The sequence below is a fragment of the Rhinichthys klamathensis genome, unplaced genomic scaffold (assembly GCF_029890125.1).
Source record: "Rhinichthys klamathensis goyatoka isolate OS25496 unplaced genomic scaffold, OSU_Roscu_1.1 h1tg000019l_1, whole genome shotgun sequence".
NCBI classification, from domain to species: Eukaryota; Metazoa; Chordata; class Actinopteri; order Cypriniformes; family Leuciscidae; genus Rhinichthys; species Rhinichthys klamathensis.
The window spans coordinates 5,723,448-5,740,187 of NW_026606570.1; the positions used below are offsets into that span (position 1 = coordinate 5,723,448).

The 16,740-nt window shown below is 40.8% G+C and overlaps 2 protein-coding genes across 2 annotated transcripts; both read left to right on the forward strand.

The window, feature by feature from the left end:
• Positions 1-433: 433 nt before the first annotated feature.
• LOC130072891 (kelch-like protein diablo) lies at positions 434-7,961 on the forward strand. Its single transcript, XM_056238203.1, has 5 exons — positions 434-456; positions 647-762; positions 1,267-1,450; positions 7,428-7,571; positions 7,817-7,961. The coding sequence occupies exons 1-5, from the start codon at positions 434-436 to the stop codon at positions 7,959-7,961; spliced, it is 612 nt and encodes a 203-aa protein (XP_056094178.1).
• A 3,318-nt stretch (positions 7,962-11,279) lies between these two features.
• LOC130072106 (kelch-like protein 20) lies at positions 11,280-16,062 on the forward strand. Its single transcript, XM_056237058.1, has 3 exons — positions 11,280-11,547; positions 11,753-11,859; positions 15,924-16,062. The coding sequence occupies exons 1-3, from the start codon at positions 11,383-11,385 to the stop codon at positions 16,000-16,002; spliced, it is 351 nt and encodes a 116-aa protein (XP_056093033.1). The 5' UTR covers positions 11,280-11,382; the 3' UTR covers positions 16,003-16,062.
• Positions 16,063-16,740: the final 678 nt, after the last annotated feature.

A 16,740-nucleotide genomic window follows, 5' to 3' on the forward strand; every position in this document is an offset into this window, starting at 1 on the left:
TTATATCTGTACAGGAAATGGTTTTTGTATGACAGATTTCTTTATATAAAAAAACAAAAAAACAAAAAAAAAACATACTAAACCAATTTTTATGATTGTGCAGTTAATCCCCAACCATATGTGTGACATATTCCTTATTATTCATTATTGGTCAAGATTTTTCCTTTATTGTGATGCTTTACAGACCCAAAACACTTCCACACACTTTCTGGAACATATTCTATTTCATAAGACATATCAGATTACTTGAGTTTTTATGATTACAGACTGTTAAACCACGCTGCAAATACGATATGTATCTCAGGGATTTCTCCAGCTCGTCGAAAGGGCAAAACATCATCTGTGGGGGCAAGAAAAGGACACCATCTAATCAAGACAACCGTGTACATCTACATATCTACACACTGCCAGTCAGTGAACAGAAACAGAGGACATGAGGATACTTGATGAACAAGGGTAATTACTTCTCTTTATGAAAGCTGTGATTGGTTATGTAAAGGGATGATTAGGATATTTCTCATGCGGTTGTCTCTGTAGCTAATACTGCCTCTTTGGAAAGCAGGGAATATTATTATATAATTATGATGAATTGTTGCTAATTAAGAAAAAAGATGTAAATGTAACATGGGTGTTCTTTCCCTGTCAGACGGACAATCACCGACCTCATGAAGACACCGGGTCGTCCTTTAAGCCCACACATTACCTGTGTCCATTCATCCAAAATCTCTTCTGAAAAGCAGCTCATGGACACAATGTTCATTGGTAAGGGTCACTATATTATCTATCGCAAATTTAAATAATTAAATAATAAATCTGCGAAATTACACTGCTGGTGAGGATAGGGACAGAAAACAACATTTTCTCATTTATTTTACATTGTGCCAAACAGCCCCTGGCACACATTCAAGCTCTAATTATCTGTCTGCTGTGAAATTCAAAAGTCAGGTCACATCGGCAATCTGTGACTCAATCAAACCCTGTAATAAACAGGATTTTGAACATGTAATCAAATGTTTTGATGTAAAATGCAAGAAATACTGAGTATTCAGTACTATTTCTAAGGCACTAATCAAATAAGCCAATTTGTGACCATCTTGTTTCAGGGTGTCGGAACCATACTAGTCCATAATACGTCCATTTGTCAAGTTCATGATGATGTTTGCTGTCATTTACAAACACTGAGCTATGAGGGGTAAAAGCAATGGCATAAAGCTGTGTAGCACATGTATTTTCTGACTGTCTCTTTCTCTTGTTTCTTTTTTACAGTTGGTGGTTGGACCCCAACAGCTACGTCATGCGCTGTGGAACGATTTTATCCTCTCTATAATGAATGGAGAACAATGGCGCCAATGCTGAAGCGTTGTGGAGATGTAGCTGTCTGCTCATTGGGTGGAATGATCTTTACTCTAGGTGGACGTGATGACATCACCAGTGTGAGCAGTGTGGAGAAGTAAGAACGTGATAAAAGCCATTCTTTAAATGCGCTTAAAAAGCTTCTCCCTAAAAATCCTAGTTCTATATATTTTGGTACTCTTTCCTTTGATCTGGGCCTACCATAACTAAACTGTGAAGTGCAAAATAATAATTATCATTGAGATAAAATATAAAGGTCAGTGCACATGAGAAGCTCTCTTAATTTCCTAAATATCTCCATAGTACATCATTTTAAAGATGGGAAAAGGTGTGCTGGTCATTATGTACTGCAACACAAGGTGTGAAGGTGAGGTATTTTGACTCTTTGATATATCATGACCTATTTTTGGTCATTCTCATTATAAATCTAATAACCTACTTCAGTGTAATTTAATTTGAACTCAAATCAACCTTCAGAGATTGTCTCCACTGCTTGGACATGATACGTTTTGTTTTACTCATATGCTGTCAGTGATATATTCCATTCACTTTCCATTAAGGAAACAATGAAGCATTGCTAAGTGCAAAGGGGTCTTTCTGATTTCTTTCGTGTGTGTGTGTGTGTGTGTGTGTGTGTGTGTGTGTGTACTTGTACGACTATCTTTGTGAGGACCAGTTTGAGTTTTAGACCATTGGAGTGAGGACAAAGAGAGTAAAGTGAGGACATTTTGGCCGGTCCTCACTTTCTGAGACCCCTTTAAAGGCCTGTTTGAGGGTCAAGACTTGGTTTTAGGGATAAGGTTATAATTAGGTTATGGGTAGGTTTAGGGTAAGGGTTCGGGTTAAGCACTTAGTTGTGATGAGTAAGGTTAGGGTAAGCGGCTAGAGATTGCATTGTGTCAATGAATGTCCTCATGAAGATAGATGTACAAGAGTGCGTGTGTGTGTGTTAACAAGATTGGCTATACTTTTGTGGGCAAATTTTCTTACTTTTTTACTCACAAATATAATTAAATATCAAAAATAGATTTGTGAAGACATTTGTAGTGGCCCTCACTATTTGAAAACCTTATAAATCCGGCAAAATAAGTTGTGCTTCAAATTGGGATATCACCCGGTTTCTGTAAGGCTTGTTAAAGGAATAATTCACCCAAAAATGAAAATTTCTGTTTACTCACCTTCCTGTCATTCCAAACCCGCACAAACCTTCGGAACACAAATGAAGATATTTTATATATTCTCTCATTATTTTGTCCATCCAAGTTCACGCAAGCAAAAATGGCATGCTTTAAAAAGTAAAAAAAAGAAGACTTCCTAAAAGTAATCCGAATGGAATGGTTTTGTTATGAACTGCTCCGAGACTTGAAGGTGAAGATCCAAATGCAGCTTTATTCAAGAATAGTCGTACAGGCAGGGTCAAGAATCAGCAGACAGGACAATGGAGAATACACAGAGAGAATCCAAGAAACAAGCAGAGGTCAGGGCAGGCAGCAATAATCAAAATCCAAGAACAATCCAGTCAAAAACAGAAAACAAACACGGGAAAACGCTCAGAAATGCAGACACACAGTACAACAAGACTTTGCGGTGAGTGAATGAATGAACATGGTATAAATAGACTGAGACTAGCAGGATGACAAGACACAGGTGAATACAATCAGTGACAATGAGGTACAGGTGAATGTGATCAGTGATGATGAGTCCAGGCAGTGAGTATGGGAAATGTAGTTTGTGAGGAAGTGATCATAGTCTATTGTGGAGCGCCCTCTGGTGGCTTTCGAGGGCACTCCAGCTGGTGATCGTTACATAGCCCCCCCCCAATGAGCGGCTTCCAGACGCTCCAAAACTGTCCAGGTGGGTGGTGGCATGGAGGCGGATCCGGGGGCGGGATGGAGGGCCAGGTCCGTGGAGCATAAGAGGACCTGGAGACTGCGACAGGACGGAAGGCCAGGGCGGAGCAGACAGTCCATCGGGCAGCCAGGGCGGAGCAGACAGTCCATCGGATGGCCAGGGCGGTGCAGACCCTTTGGGCGGCCATGGCGGTGAAGACCCTTCGGGCGGCCACGGCGGTGAAGACCCTTCGGGCGGCCACGGCGGTGAAGACCCCTCGGGTGGCCACGGCGCAGGAACAGGCACCGGCTCAGGAACTGGAACAAGAACAGACTCTGGCTCTGGCTCAGGAACAGGAACAGACTCTGGCTCTGGCTCAGGAACAGGAACAGGAACAGGAACAGGAACAGACTCTGGCTCTGGAACAGGAACAGACTCTGGCTCGGCAGAAGTAGCGTGAACAGTCTCTGAATCGGCCATCTTGTCCGTAGACACTGGCTCGGAGGCGGCCATCTTGTCCGTGGACACTGGCTCGGAGGCGGCCATCTTGTCCGTGGACACTGGCTCGGAGGCGCCCATCTTGTCCGTAGACACTGGCTCGGAGGCGGCCATCTTGTCCGTAGACACTGGCTCGGAGGCGGCCATCTTGTCCGTAGACACTGGCTTGGAGGCGGCCATCTTGTCCGTAGACACTGGCTCAGAAAGAGGAAGAGGATCAGGCTCAGGCTCAGGATCAGGATCGGGATCAGGATCAGGCTCAGGATCAGGATCAGCAGAAGTGACGTGAAGCTCAGTCTCTGGATCGGCAGAAGTGACGTGAAGCTCAGTCTCTGGATCGGCAGAAGTGACGTGAAGCTCAGTCTCTGGATCAGCAGAAGTGACGTGAAGCTCAGTCTCTGGATCGGCAGAAGTGACGTGAAGCTCAGTCTCTGGATCGGCAGAAGTGACGTGAAGCTCAGTCTCTGGATCGGCAGAAGTGACGTGAAGCTCAGTCTCTGGATCGGCAGAAGTGACGTGAAGCTCAGTCTCTGGATCGGCAGAAGTGACGTGAAGCTCAGTCTCTGGATCGGCAGAAGTGACGTGAAGCTCAGTCTCTGGATCGGCAGAAGTGACGTGAAGCTCAGTCTCTGGATCGGCAGAAGTGACGTGAAGCTCAGTCTCTGGATCGGCAGAAGTGACGTGAAGCTCAGTCTCTGGATCGGCAGAAGTGACGTGAAGCTCAGTCTCTGGATCGGCAGAAGTGACGTGAAGCTCAGTCTCTGGATCGGCAGAAGTGACGTGAACAGTCTCTGGATCGGCTGTGCTGACGTGAACAGCAGCCTCTTGCTCGGCAGGCGTGAAGTGAACAGCAGCCTCTTGCTCGGCAGGCGTGACGTGAACAGTCTTTTGTGCGGCAGGCACGACGTGAAGCAGCTCAAGCTCGGCATGAAGCTCAGGCATGTCGTGGTGAAGCTCAGGCATGTCGTGAAGATCTGGCTGGACGTGAAGAAGCTCAGACTTGGCAGGCATGGCGTGAAGATCCTCAGCCTTGTCCACCAAACCCACAGTAAAAGCTGAGCCGCTCAGTTGCAGGGCCAAGTCAATATAAAACTCAAGGGTCCAGCTAGGGTCATGCAATGGCATAAGGTAGCTGAGTGGCTCAGACAGTCCTCCGCGAAAAAATATCATCAAGCATACCTCGTCCATGCAGGTCAGATGAGCATCCTTCAGAAAGTCCATCACATAATTCTCAATTGGTCGATCTCCTTGACGGAGACACATAATTCTCACTGATGGATTCATTTTGGTATCGCTGCTGGATCTTGGGTTGGCGAAGTCTTCTGTTATGAACTGCTCCGAGACTTGAAGGTGAAGATCCAAATGCAGCTTTATTCAAGAATAGTCGTACAGGCAGGGTCAAGAATCAGCAGACAGGACAATGGAGAATATACAGAGAGAATCCAAGAAACAGGCAGAGGTCAGGGCAGGCAGCAATAATCAAAATCCAAGAACAATCCAAAGTCGAAAACAAACAGGGGAAAACGCTCAGAAATGCAGACACACAGTACAACAAGACTTTGCGGTGAGTGAATGAATGAACATGGTATAAATAGACTGAGACTAGCAGGATGACAAGACACAGGTGAATACAATCAGTGACAATGAGGTACAGGTGAATGTGATCAGTGATGATGAGTCCAGGCAGTGAGTATGGGAAATGTAGTTTGTGAGGAAGTGATCATAGTCTATTGTGGAGCGCCCTCTGGTGGCTCTCGAGGGCACTCCAGCTGGTGATCGTTACATAGCCCCCCCCCCCCCCCCAATGAGCGGCTTCCAGACGCTCCAAAACTGTCCAGGTGGGTGGTGGCATGGAGGCGGATCCGGGGGCGGGATGGAGGGCCAGGTCCGTGGAGCAGAAGAGGACCTGGAGACTGCGACAGGACGGAAGGCCAGGGCGGAGCAGACAGTCCATCGGGCGGCCAGGGCGGAGCAGACAGTCCATCGGACGGCCAGTCCAGGCAGTGAGTATGGGAAATGTAGTTTGTGAGGAAGTGATCATGGTCTATTGTGGAGCGCCCTCTGGTGGCTCTCGAGGGCACTCCAGCTGGTGATCGTTACAGGTTTGATCCAAGTCTTTCTTAGAGACACTGTCACTTTATTTGATAAACTGATTTAATTTAAGCTTTAATTTACGTCTTCTTCCATTTATTTATGAAAACAACATGAGAGTGAGTATGACAGAATTGTATTAGTAATTTATTAGTAATTATTTAGTAATTTTATTTTTATTATGGGGTGGATTATCTCTTTAAGGTTTGGGGTCGCAACATGACATCATAGCAAAATATCATCACATCTGTATGAAAACCATTGCATGAGACATCCTAATATAATATAATGTATTATAACTAATATAGTGTATATGTGTTTGTGTATTAGAGTAGGAACTGGATGAGGAGCGGTGGCATTGTCCTGACATATGGAGATGGGCTTCAATTAGCAACCTGAAGCCAAAAGCTGAGCAATGCCACCAACAAACACACTCATACCTCCTGTAGTCTCCATTAAAAAAACACACACACACAAACATTATTAAAATGGTTTAAAAATGCTGATTTCCCCAGCAACCACACAGACACACAAGACAGATGAATTTTAATTTCCATCGTGCATGGCTTGATGAGTGAGTGATCAAATTACGTGATAATGACATCCTGCACTTTTCCTTTATAAAGTTCATCTTCCTCTTTCTCACAGCACAGCAGCTCTGAGGACAGATTCATTTGGCAGATACAGATCCTGCAGTCCATTTGTATTATGAATAATCAATTCAATTATATCATTCAGTCTGTATTGAAGGTATAGTTTACCCAAAAATGAAAATTTTGTCAATAATTACTCACACTCATGTCGTTCCAAACCCGAAAGACTTTCGTTCATCTTTGGAACACAAATTAAGATTTTTTTTATGAAATCTGAGAGCTTTCTGTCCTTCCATTGACAGCTATGCAACCACCACTTTGACGCTTAAAAAGGTTCATAAAGAGATCGTAAAACTAATCCATATGATAATGAGCGGTTTAGTTCAGATTTTCTGTATAGACTCAACCGCTTTATGAACAGATTTAATTTAGGTTTTTATTCACATATAAACATTGATCAGCAAACATAAACAGAAGCTCAACCGAACCTGCTTGACGAGTGAGAACAAACGTCATTGGTTCTTGCGGAAGCTCAAATATGCTGCGTAACACTTGCATGTCAAGCGAACATGCTTGAGCTTCTGTTTACCACAACTGATGTGTGATTTGATGAATATTTATATGTGAATAAAAGCCTAAATGTAATCTATTCATCACATAAAGCTATTGAGTCTCTTCAGAAAATGTTGAACTAAACCGTTCAATTTGTATGGATTAGTTTTACGATCTAATTATGAACTTTTTGAAGCGTCAAAGTGTCAGTTGCGTTAACTATCCATGGAGGGACAGAAATCTCTCAGATTTCATCAAAAAGATCTTAATTTGTGTTACAAAGATGAACGAAATATGTATTACAGGTTTGAAACGACATGAGGGTGAGTAATTAAAGAATTTTCATATTTTGTGTGAACTATCCCTTTACAGTAAGTACAGTAGACTTGATGTCGTTGCAAAACAGTCCCTTTCTTCTCCATAGTCTGACTCATTTCACACTCAGCAACACCACAAATATGTTGAAACAGAATGGTTAAATCTCCTCGTGGCATTTTAATTCTTCACCAGGTATGACCCAAACACAAATCTGTGGAGCAGAGAGGTGGCATCCCTCAGCAGCCCCCGCAGTGGCGTGTGTGTGGTGGAGATGGATGGGCTCATGTATGCCCTGGGGGGATTTGATGGAACAGTCTGTACCAACATCGTAGAGAGGTACTTCGTACAGATGCAACATGAAGACATGGCATCAGGCAACAGTTCTAAATAATTGTTATAAAACATACCATAATGGGACAGTGTATTATCCATTGTATAGACAAAAAAAAAAACGTTTTATAACTGCACAATTAGTGTTCAAAATAGCACTAGTAATATATTTTGTCTCATTTGATCATATGGAATATGACATTGGTTTCCTCTTTATTATCTTTTTGGACAAATCTAATTATTTTATTCAGATATGATCCTGTGCTGGACACTTGGACCAAAATGGCTCCAATGCTCCAGCATCGCACTGGGGCGTCTGCGGCAGTACTGGATGGGTTCTTATATGTCATTGGAGGAACTGATGGAGACATTCCATTGAATTCAGGTCAGAAGTGAGAATTAATGTTTACTACAACCCAGGCTCATTGGAAAAATGTGCTTGTAGAGTAATTTCTGCAAGTAAAATGAACGTGAATCTGGCAACTTATTATTATGTTGGTTGTTGTATGTATCACAGTAGTTTGGATATTAAATGTCCAGTAAGTGGCTCAATAAAGTTATATCGTGTTTGAAAATAATGTACCACCTACACTAAACCTGACCAATAGTGTTAGCAAAGTCAAACATGAGATGAAATGCATTTCATTTTCTAAGCAACTATGCCAAATTAGTTTGCTTCTTAACAAGATTACTCTGTGAGAAAAGCCATACGTGCAGGTTATGTGATGCAAATGTCAAAAAGTATTAGTTTACAAATCATGGACTATGGTAAAAGTGTTTTTGAGGTCATAACACAGTATTGTGCAATAATAATTCTTTATTAATTGATAATCTGTCCATGTAATCATAATTTGTGTAAATAAATAAAAGCTATTGGTGTTTTAATGTTATTTAGGCTGGAAACTGAAGTGAATTGAAGGTATGTTTTTGTATAAATGTAGGTAGGGGCACGTTTTTACAATGAGCCTATGTTGGTTTACTATCCATATGGTTGTCTAATTTTTAAAACAACGGTTGTGTCCTGACGTTCAATACACTATGCACTTCTATCCTATCGTCTAATCCGTCTTCAGTCTAATCGACCAAGGCTGCGTTCAGCCCCGACAAAACGTTGCTCAATGTTTTTTTAAACAGAAACGGTGATGCGTTGAACACACTGTTCTGATGACGCAAGAGTTGCAACTATGGCAGCTGAGAAGGCCATTCTTTGTGTTCTTTGTGAAGAATTTTCGGAGCCTGATGAAGTCGGTATAAATATGTGTTTAATACAAAATATGCCCGATGTTACAGTTACTGCACTTGCTGCCCAGAACACAAGGGCACATCCCAATCGAGTGAAGGGATTTGTGGAAACTGAAATGGAAGCACACCTAATTCAGATTAAAACACATCTATTTAGCCTCAAATACTGACTTTATTTGTAGTTCAAACTGTTTTAATACCGCATACTGCATTTTCTTTCTCAATTTTAGGAAAAGCACTTAATTACCATTGTTTATTTCTATACCAAATGTCATACACTTGCAATGAAGCTAAAAATATAAACAACTACATCATTATGTTGATATCCTATATTTTTACAATAAAACTTACGACAAACATGTCTTCTAATATCCTCAGTTGTTGCGTATACCGAGCTGCATCGAACACATTTGTAAATTACTTTCCTTGAACCCATTGTGCGAGTTCACTTTAATACCGCATGCTTTATGTTGCTGCTGATTGGACTGCAGTTCTGACACACCCACCAAACAAGAGAAAACGTATCTTAAACCCCGTTGCACACCGGTGCACGCCGTTTCCAGGAAACGGCGTCCAAAGGATCTTTTGATTTTGGTTAATTCACACTGCCAGTGATTCTATACGTGCGATGTGATTTGTAATGTCTTAGCAGCATCTTAAGTTTGCTTGTGATCTGCAATTTCTCTTTCGAAAAAAAAAACATTGTGCATTTTTTTTTCTGATTCGATCATAAAATGGTGCATCGCGAACCGTTCCACTAAACTGGAAACCGATCTCAGCTACAGCGTCATTACAGTTTATAGTAAAAAGATATTCAGCAATTAATTTAAAAAGAATAAAAAAAACATTTTATTTTGGCGAAAAACACTACATGCTGTCACTCTGCACTTAATAATAATAGGCCAGAGTTTGTTGATGTTTTTACGTCAGTAGTGACCCAAATGCCTCTCCTGCCAGCTCGCAGACACTCACACAAACTGAAAAAACTGGTCATAGCAATATATATACAGAGAACAAGGGAAAATAGAAGTGCCATACTTGAATGTATTAATGCCTATTTCTGTCTGTGAGAAGTGAGGGTCAAGAGAACTCCCACAACCTTTCCCTGGATATTTACTTATCAGTGCACTGGAAACCATTACAAGCTGTTCAGTGGGGAAAAAAACAGACAAGTGCATCTATATAAAATAAAAGTAAATCTTGTACAGAACAGAAATAAAGATTTAAATTTGTAGATAAATATACAGAGGGTAAACATTATGTGCTGCATTATACACTGCATTAAATATGAATTATTACTGGAACATCTTTAAAAGTGTGCTTTTTAAATCTTTTAAAAGTTGTAAAAGTAATAATACAAATCTACTCCTAAAGTCATGAACAGGACATTTGTCAAATATGTTGTAGTGTAGGCTACAATATGATCACATCGGTGGCCTAGAAAACATAACGTGGGCCGCCATGTTGAGATCATATGACCAGCCAAGTAGTATTATTTTAATTTTTAAATAATAATTTCTACTTGTTTTGCCTATGATATTGCTACAAAGGCATACAATAACCAAAATATTTTCCATTTGTGCAACACTTCACTTATTCATGTATGTGGCAGTATAAAGACTAATGGCCATCAAAACATCACTTAAATGAATAATTCACCCTAAAATGAAAACTTTATTTAAACTCATTTGACTTTTCACATTTCTTTCACAGAACACAATGTTATAGCTGCCCTTTTATACAATAAAAGAATAATAATCACCATGTGTTCATTTAAACAAGAAGTTGGACAATCCGCTAAGTGTCATGCAGGGAACAACATGACTCAAAGTCATCACCCTCTTAATTTATCTGAAACTTATTCAAAAATACATGAGGTTACATCAGTTTGGTTATCCCCCTGATTCAAATCAATCAGCTTTGACATTCTGCTAAATACCTTCTGTTATTTCTACAAAAGAAATAGTCATACAGGTTTGGAATGACATGAGGGAGAGTAAAGGCCAAGATATACTCACGGCGAAGTTCTTTTTCATTCTTTGTTTAGGTCAAAAAATAAGTTCGAAATACCTGAGCAGCTTTATACTATTAGCAAACATCTGCTATAAAGCTGCTCTCCAGTGTGTGCATGTTTTTACTCACAGATGTCTGACCTCGACGGACTGAACAGAAGAAGATTTCTACCTCAAAGAATGCAGAGCCTCAGAGCCACGCCTATTACGTAATCGCCACGGACCAATGGAAGTACGAAGGTGTTTACCAGCCAGAGCAAACTTTTGCGGAAAGTTCACTTTGTCAAGCTGTTTCGAATTCCTAAAACTCCAAACGAAATTAAAGAACGAACTGTTATGACGCCATTTCAAACTAAATCAAGCCAAAACTACATTAATTTGAAGTATATCAGTGCCTTTAATGGTGACAGAATTTTTAATTTTTTTGACTGAACTGTCCCTTTAATAATAAAGTATTTAGCACACCTTCAAATGTCAGTATACTCATAACAGACCAGTCTGTATGTTCCTCACCAGTTGAGCGTTTTAACCCGTTGGAAGGAACATGGCGCCCGTGTCCTCCTATGCGGTCTGCCAGAGAGCAGCCTGGTTGTACGGTATACTTGCGGCGGATCTATGTGGCAGGCGGCAGAGATGAACTACATTTGGAGCTCAACACGGCAGAGAAGTTTGACCCTGACAACCTCAAATGGACCCCGGTCAAACACATGAGACATAAGCGTTTTAAAGTAAGACTTTCCTCACAGCAGCCTGTTTTCTTTTCGACATTTTAGTACACACCTCTTGACACACCTGTTTACTTTTTTGTCTGAAGTACACCGCAGCAAAACTGACACTATTGACAATATATTCTTGCCTCATGGCTGACAGAGTAAAGTGAGTTTATAGTTCTAAGTGTTTCGTTCCATCTCTTGTCATGTTGGCGTTGTGGAGGTTTCACTGGCAGTGTTTGATGGGACGCTGCTGGCAGTCGGAGGCTCAGATGGGATATCAACTCTTACATCAGTTGAGGCTTATAACCCTGACTCAAACACTTGGAGGTGTGAACTATATTTCTGTTATCACAACTTGTGTGTTTAGCATGGTAATGGACATGACAATGTTGATATGTTTGGTCTTGGCGCTGCTGCTACTGCTGCTGTTATTGCTGTTGCTGTTGGTTGTTGCTGTTGGTTATTGCTGCTGCAGAGCAAGTACGGGACTTGCTACTGCCAATACATACACGGCACGTTGCTGTGAGCAAGTAATTACCACCCAACAGAGAAAGTGACTATGAAGATTGAACAATACAAGCCAAGTGTACATCATAGATCAGCAGATCTACCACCAAAACACATGTACTACTGATCCATAGAAACCGCATATGCTAGCTATTTGCGCCTGACCCTTTAGTTTTATTTGAGTTTAAGAAATGGGGCATATGCTTGGTCTTCGCGGACTAGATTAGCCTACGCAAGTATTCCCCCAAGCAAATCTAGTCGTTAGATATGTAGGATGCCATGAGGTGGGGTGTGTGGTATGGTGCGCATGGCTTAACACTAGTGGGCCATGCAATTTGTGCCTGAACTTGCTTTGCCGAATGGCTTAACGCTACTGGGCTATGCTATTTGTGCCTGGGCCTGCTTTGCCGAATGGTTTAATGCTAGTGGACTATGTTATGTCTGCCTGAGCCAATATGGCTCAAACGTACCTAATTAGAATATGCACTATGTGTGGCTTTAACAAATATTATGTTGCAGGCTGATGGAGATGAGAAAAGAAACCTCCAGCAACCACCTGATTTGTCAAAACACTCTATTCTTCTATTTGAATATGTGGAATTCTGACACTGCGTGCAGCTGAAATGCTGTATAAACATGATAATGTAATCGCTGCTGCTTTTGTGCTTTATAATTTATTGAATGCAAGACTGTAAAACATAATGCTTGGTTTTTAACCTTGTGCAACTGCTACAGCAAATGCTGACCAAGTATTTGAAGATTGAGCAGCGAGCTCATTGGCTACTGATACAGCAGGAACCAATCAGCTGTGCCCTATAGAGAATGATGTGAAATCAGTCAGATTCAAAGAGTTAGTTCACCCAAAAATGAAATTTCTGTCATTACTTATTCACCCCCATGTCGTTCCAAACCCGTAAGACCTTCGTTCATCTTCGGAACACAAATGAAGATATTTTTGATGAAATCCGAGAGCCGTCTGTTCCCTCCTTAGACAGCAACGTCATTGCAACTTTCAAGGACCAGAAAGGTAGTAGAGACATCGTTAAAATAGTCCATGTGACAGTGGTGCAAATGTAATGTTATGAAGCGACAAGAATACTTTTTGTGCGCAAAAAAAACAAACCAAAAATGTATTAAAGGGGTGGTATAATGCCCTTTTCACAAGATGTAAAATAAGGCTCAATCCCAATTCACCCCTTGGCCCTACCCCTTGTTTTCGAGTGTACCCCTTGGCCCTTAAAACAGAGTTACAAGGGCCAAGGGGTTGAAATATTCCCCTACGAAATGGAACAACCCTTCATGAACCCGATACGTCATCAGTCGTCGGCGATGGCTCTGCCGTTACAGAGTTTTTACAGGATTTCTCCATGACAACGACTGACAATCAGCGCAGCTGCTCTTAACTTTGAGGAAACATGCTGCTTGTAACGTTCCTTCCTCGAAATGTATGTCTTTTCTGTTTCGGAAAGGTAATTTATTATACAATTTCTTAATTTAAATGACTATATCATTATTATAAGAGTAAATAAAGTGCACGGTGGTGTCGCCTGGCGCTAAATTGAAATGTTTAACCGTTTGTGAAGCCATCTCACCGGTGATTCGCGATGTATTCTGCGAACTTTCTCGTAGCCCTCCGTTTGGAGTGTGCCTCTGAAAAATCTCCGTTTCGAGGGCTATGTAGCCCTACCCCTTAGCCCAGGGGTCGGGAACCTTTTTTGACCAAAGAGCCATTTTTTCATTTTTGGTTAATGCATTTTTCCAAAAGAGCCACAGTAAAATAATTATATAATATTATTATTAAAGACGTGCTTTTTATCAATAATTTCAACAGCATTAGGCTAAAAACAAACAAATATTTAGCAAAGTTTCAATATTAATTGTGAAGGGCTTTCACTGTGAGGTTGAGTTATCAACTGATGAGCATAAATCCTCTCGGTCTGCGAGAGAGAGCGAGAGCGGGAGCTTACATTTACTGTGTTTACGTGAATACTCGACTTGCCATTTTTATATATTTCTGTATTTATTTGGCCGTTTCGGTGCGCGACCGAAGACAAAGGCTATGCTTTTCCGTGTTGCACGCGCACACAGCATCCTGCCAGTAATTCCGTTCTCTTTCGCGACTTATCGCGCTTTTAATATTTCTTTTCAATATAAAGCACACCCTTCTCTTTTTTTCATTCCTTCAATTTTTGTTAGTAATAACTTAAAACAGAATCGTCAACTGAAATCTGCGTGGATTATCAAACCCATTTGTCATAAAGGGTCTCAGCGGCAAAAGTGAAAGTATTAAAGTGTATGCTGATTTTCGCCATTATGCCTACGTTAAACAAGCTGCAGCTGCTTGAATCCCAATGCAGGAGCTGTAGGTTATCACAGAGACAAGTTGATAGCTCTGATGACTCGTAAAACTCGTGAGCGCGACCAGCACTGAATACGCACTTTTGCCGGTACAACATGAATATACTTATTATCATAAACGTTTAACTAACTTCAGTAGACTGTGCTACAAGGGAATTGTAACTGGCAGATTTTTCTGCAGAGAGCCGATCTCTTTTGATGTGTCTTTTTTTTTTTTTTTTTCGCTCGTTTGTTGGTAAAGGGTGAGAGACCTCGCGAGCCACATGATTTTTGCCAAAGAGCCAGGTATGGCTCGCGAGCCATAGGTTCCCGACCGCTGCCTTAGCCCTACCCCTCGATCTAAACAAGAATCGGGACACCCTACCCCTTAACGTGAACGCGCAAAATGGAGGGGTAGGGCCAAGGGGTAGGGGCAAGGGGTGAATTGGGATTGAGCCTAAGTCTTTGATGTCCCCAGAGTGTTTTAGCTCAAAATATCCCACAGATATTTTTATATAGCATGTTAAAATTGTCCCTTTTTGATGGTGAGCAAAAACGCACCGTTTTTGTGCCTGTCCCTTTAAATGCACATGAGCTGCTGCTCCCAGCACAGGGGGCGGAGCTACAACAGTTTATGTCCTTTTACCTCACACAGACATGCACTTAAAATTTCAATGTTTATGTTCAAACCGGAGTCAGACAATAATGGAGAGAGTCAAGAAGAAGTGACAACATGTACAATGCAACAGGACATTTCTGAATGGTTGATGAATTTATGTAGCTTATGTGTAGTTATCTTCTAGTCATTGATTAGCATATTCTGTCATGATAATCTATAAATCACATTCCCGGGGGAGGGGTTTATGTAAATTTTAGGGTTGGTGTTGTCACTAACCCGTGAGGAATGTCATGTAGTCTCTACCAGTCGTTTGTTGTATTCCTTTAAAAAAAAACGATTTCCTTAAAAGCAAATATCTTCCTGTGCTTTGAACTTTGATCTTCGTAACTTTGCAGATGTTGTTTATGCTCAAACAGCAACATTACACACTAACTAAAATTAAAAAAATTAAATCATAATCAACCACCCCTTTAATAATCTCTTCTCTTCCACGTAATTCTCCTACACTGTTGAAGTAGTGCACTTCCGGTTTCTACGCCAGAACACAAAAACCACAAACGTTTTTTTGTCGCTTCATAACATTACATTTAAACCACTGTAGTCACATGGACTACTTCAACAATGTCTTTACTACCTTTCTGGACCTTGAAAGTTGCATGACGTTGCAGTCGGAGGGATCAGAAAGCTCTCGGATTTCATCAAAAATATTACGAAAAAAAGTAAAAGTATTATGAGGGTGAGGGTGAGTAATTAATGACAGAAATTTCATTTTTGGGTGAACTATTCCTTAAAGCACCTATCAGCCTGCATCATGTAGTTTCATGACAGAACTTTGTATTCTTACACATCCATCAAGTCTTCTATTCAAAACAAAAAGGATTATATCTCTTTGTTTTGGTAATGCTTTTTCTATTTCTTCTCTTGACAGACACTTTGGATGTATGAAGACTAAGCACCCAGGGGCTGGGGTTGTCTTGCTAAAAAGACACATTAAGGACTTGCTCTAAATTTGTGCTTCATTTGCTAAACTCTAGTTTGATCTCTGAGTAAAAGTCTATTTGATAGATCTGTGACTGCAATAAAATGTGTTAAAACCATAGGTTTATGGTTAGTGGAGCTAATATGTCAGAGGTGAGTAATGAAATAAGCAGAACAATAATTTAATTTCAACCATGAGAGAAACCATTCATTACATTAGATGGGTCCCTCTGGGAAGGTTATATTTACAGACATAAAGTTTGGCATGTAAAATGAGTGCACACTTTTTGAGGTGCCTTGTTATGGACACTTACTAATGGACAGTCCCTCTGGAACAATCTGGAGTTACAAGCATTGGTCAATGGCATTAATAAAAGGAGATCTTAGTACAGTACTTCTCCATTTCACCTCTTCCAGGGCAGGGTATAAACCTCAGGCCTTTGGGTTTCCATATCACAATAGTACAACAACCTTATGGGTTCAACATCTCCCTCATGTAAGAACTAGACACAACTTTTGACAAAGCACAAATCTTTTAAATAAAACTATTAAAGCTGTTCTGTTAAAAATGTTCTCTGACTCATGAAAATATTTGGAAAATATCAAGGAGGTTCATACAAATTATGTGAGAACATATTTTCTGTAACTATTTTTGAATTACAACTAATTTTGATATTTTTGGGATGTCGTAAATGTCTATATTGCACCAACTGTCACAAAGACTGAAATTCTCAAATATAGAATTCTAGAAATCCTATGCATGTTTG

What these genes read in the sequence shown, in the direction of transcription:
- LOC130072891 (XM_056238203.1), top strand. Translation starts at nt 434, where the DNA reads ATGAGGATACTTGATGAACAAGG. An exon ending in CATGGACACAATGTTCATTG is followed by an intron (nt 763 to 1,266) that starts GTAAGGGTCACT and finishes TCTTTTTTACAG; the next exon opens with TTGGTGGTTGGACCCCAACA. An exon ending in AGTGTGAGCAGTGTGGAGAA is followed by an intron (nt 1,451 to 7,427) that starts GTAAGAACGTGA and finishes ATTCTTCACCAG; the next exon opens with GTATGACCCAAACACAAATC.
- LOC130072106 (XM_056237058.1), top strand. Translation starts at nt 11,383, where the DNA reads ATGCGGTCTGCCAGAGAGCAGCCTGGTTGTACGGTATACTTGCGGCGG. An exon ending in TGAGACATAAGCGTTTTAAA is followed by an intron (nt 11,548 to 11,752) that starts GTAAGACTTTCC and finishes GGCGTTGTGGAG; the next exon opens with GTTTCACTGGCAGTGTTTGA. An exon ending in CCTGACTCAAACACTTGGAG is followed by an intron (nt 11,860 to 15,923) that starts GTGTGAACTATA and finishes TTCTCTTGACAG; the next exon opens with ACACTTTGGATGTATGAAGA.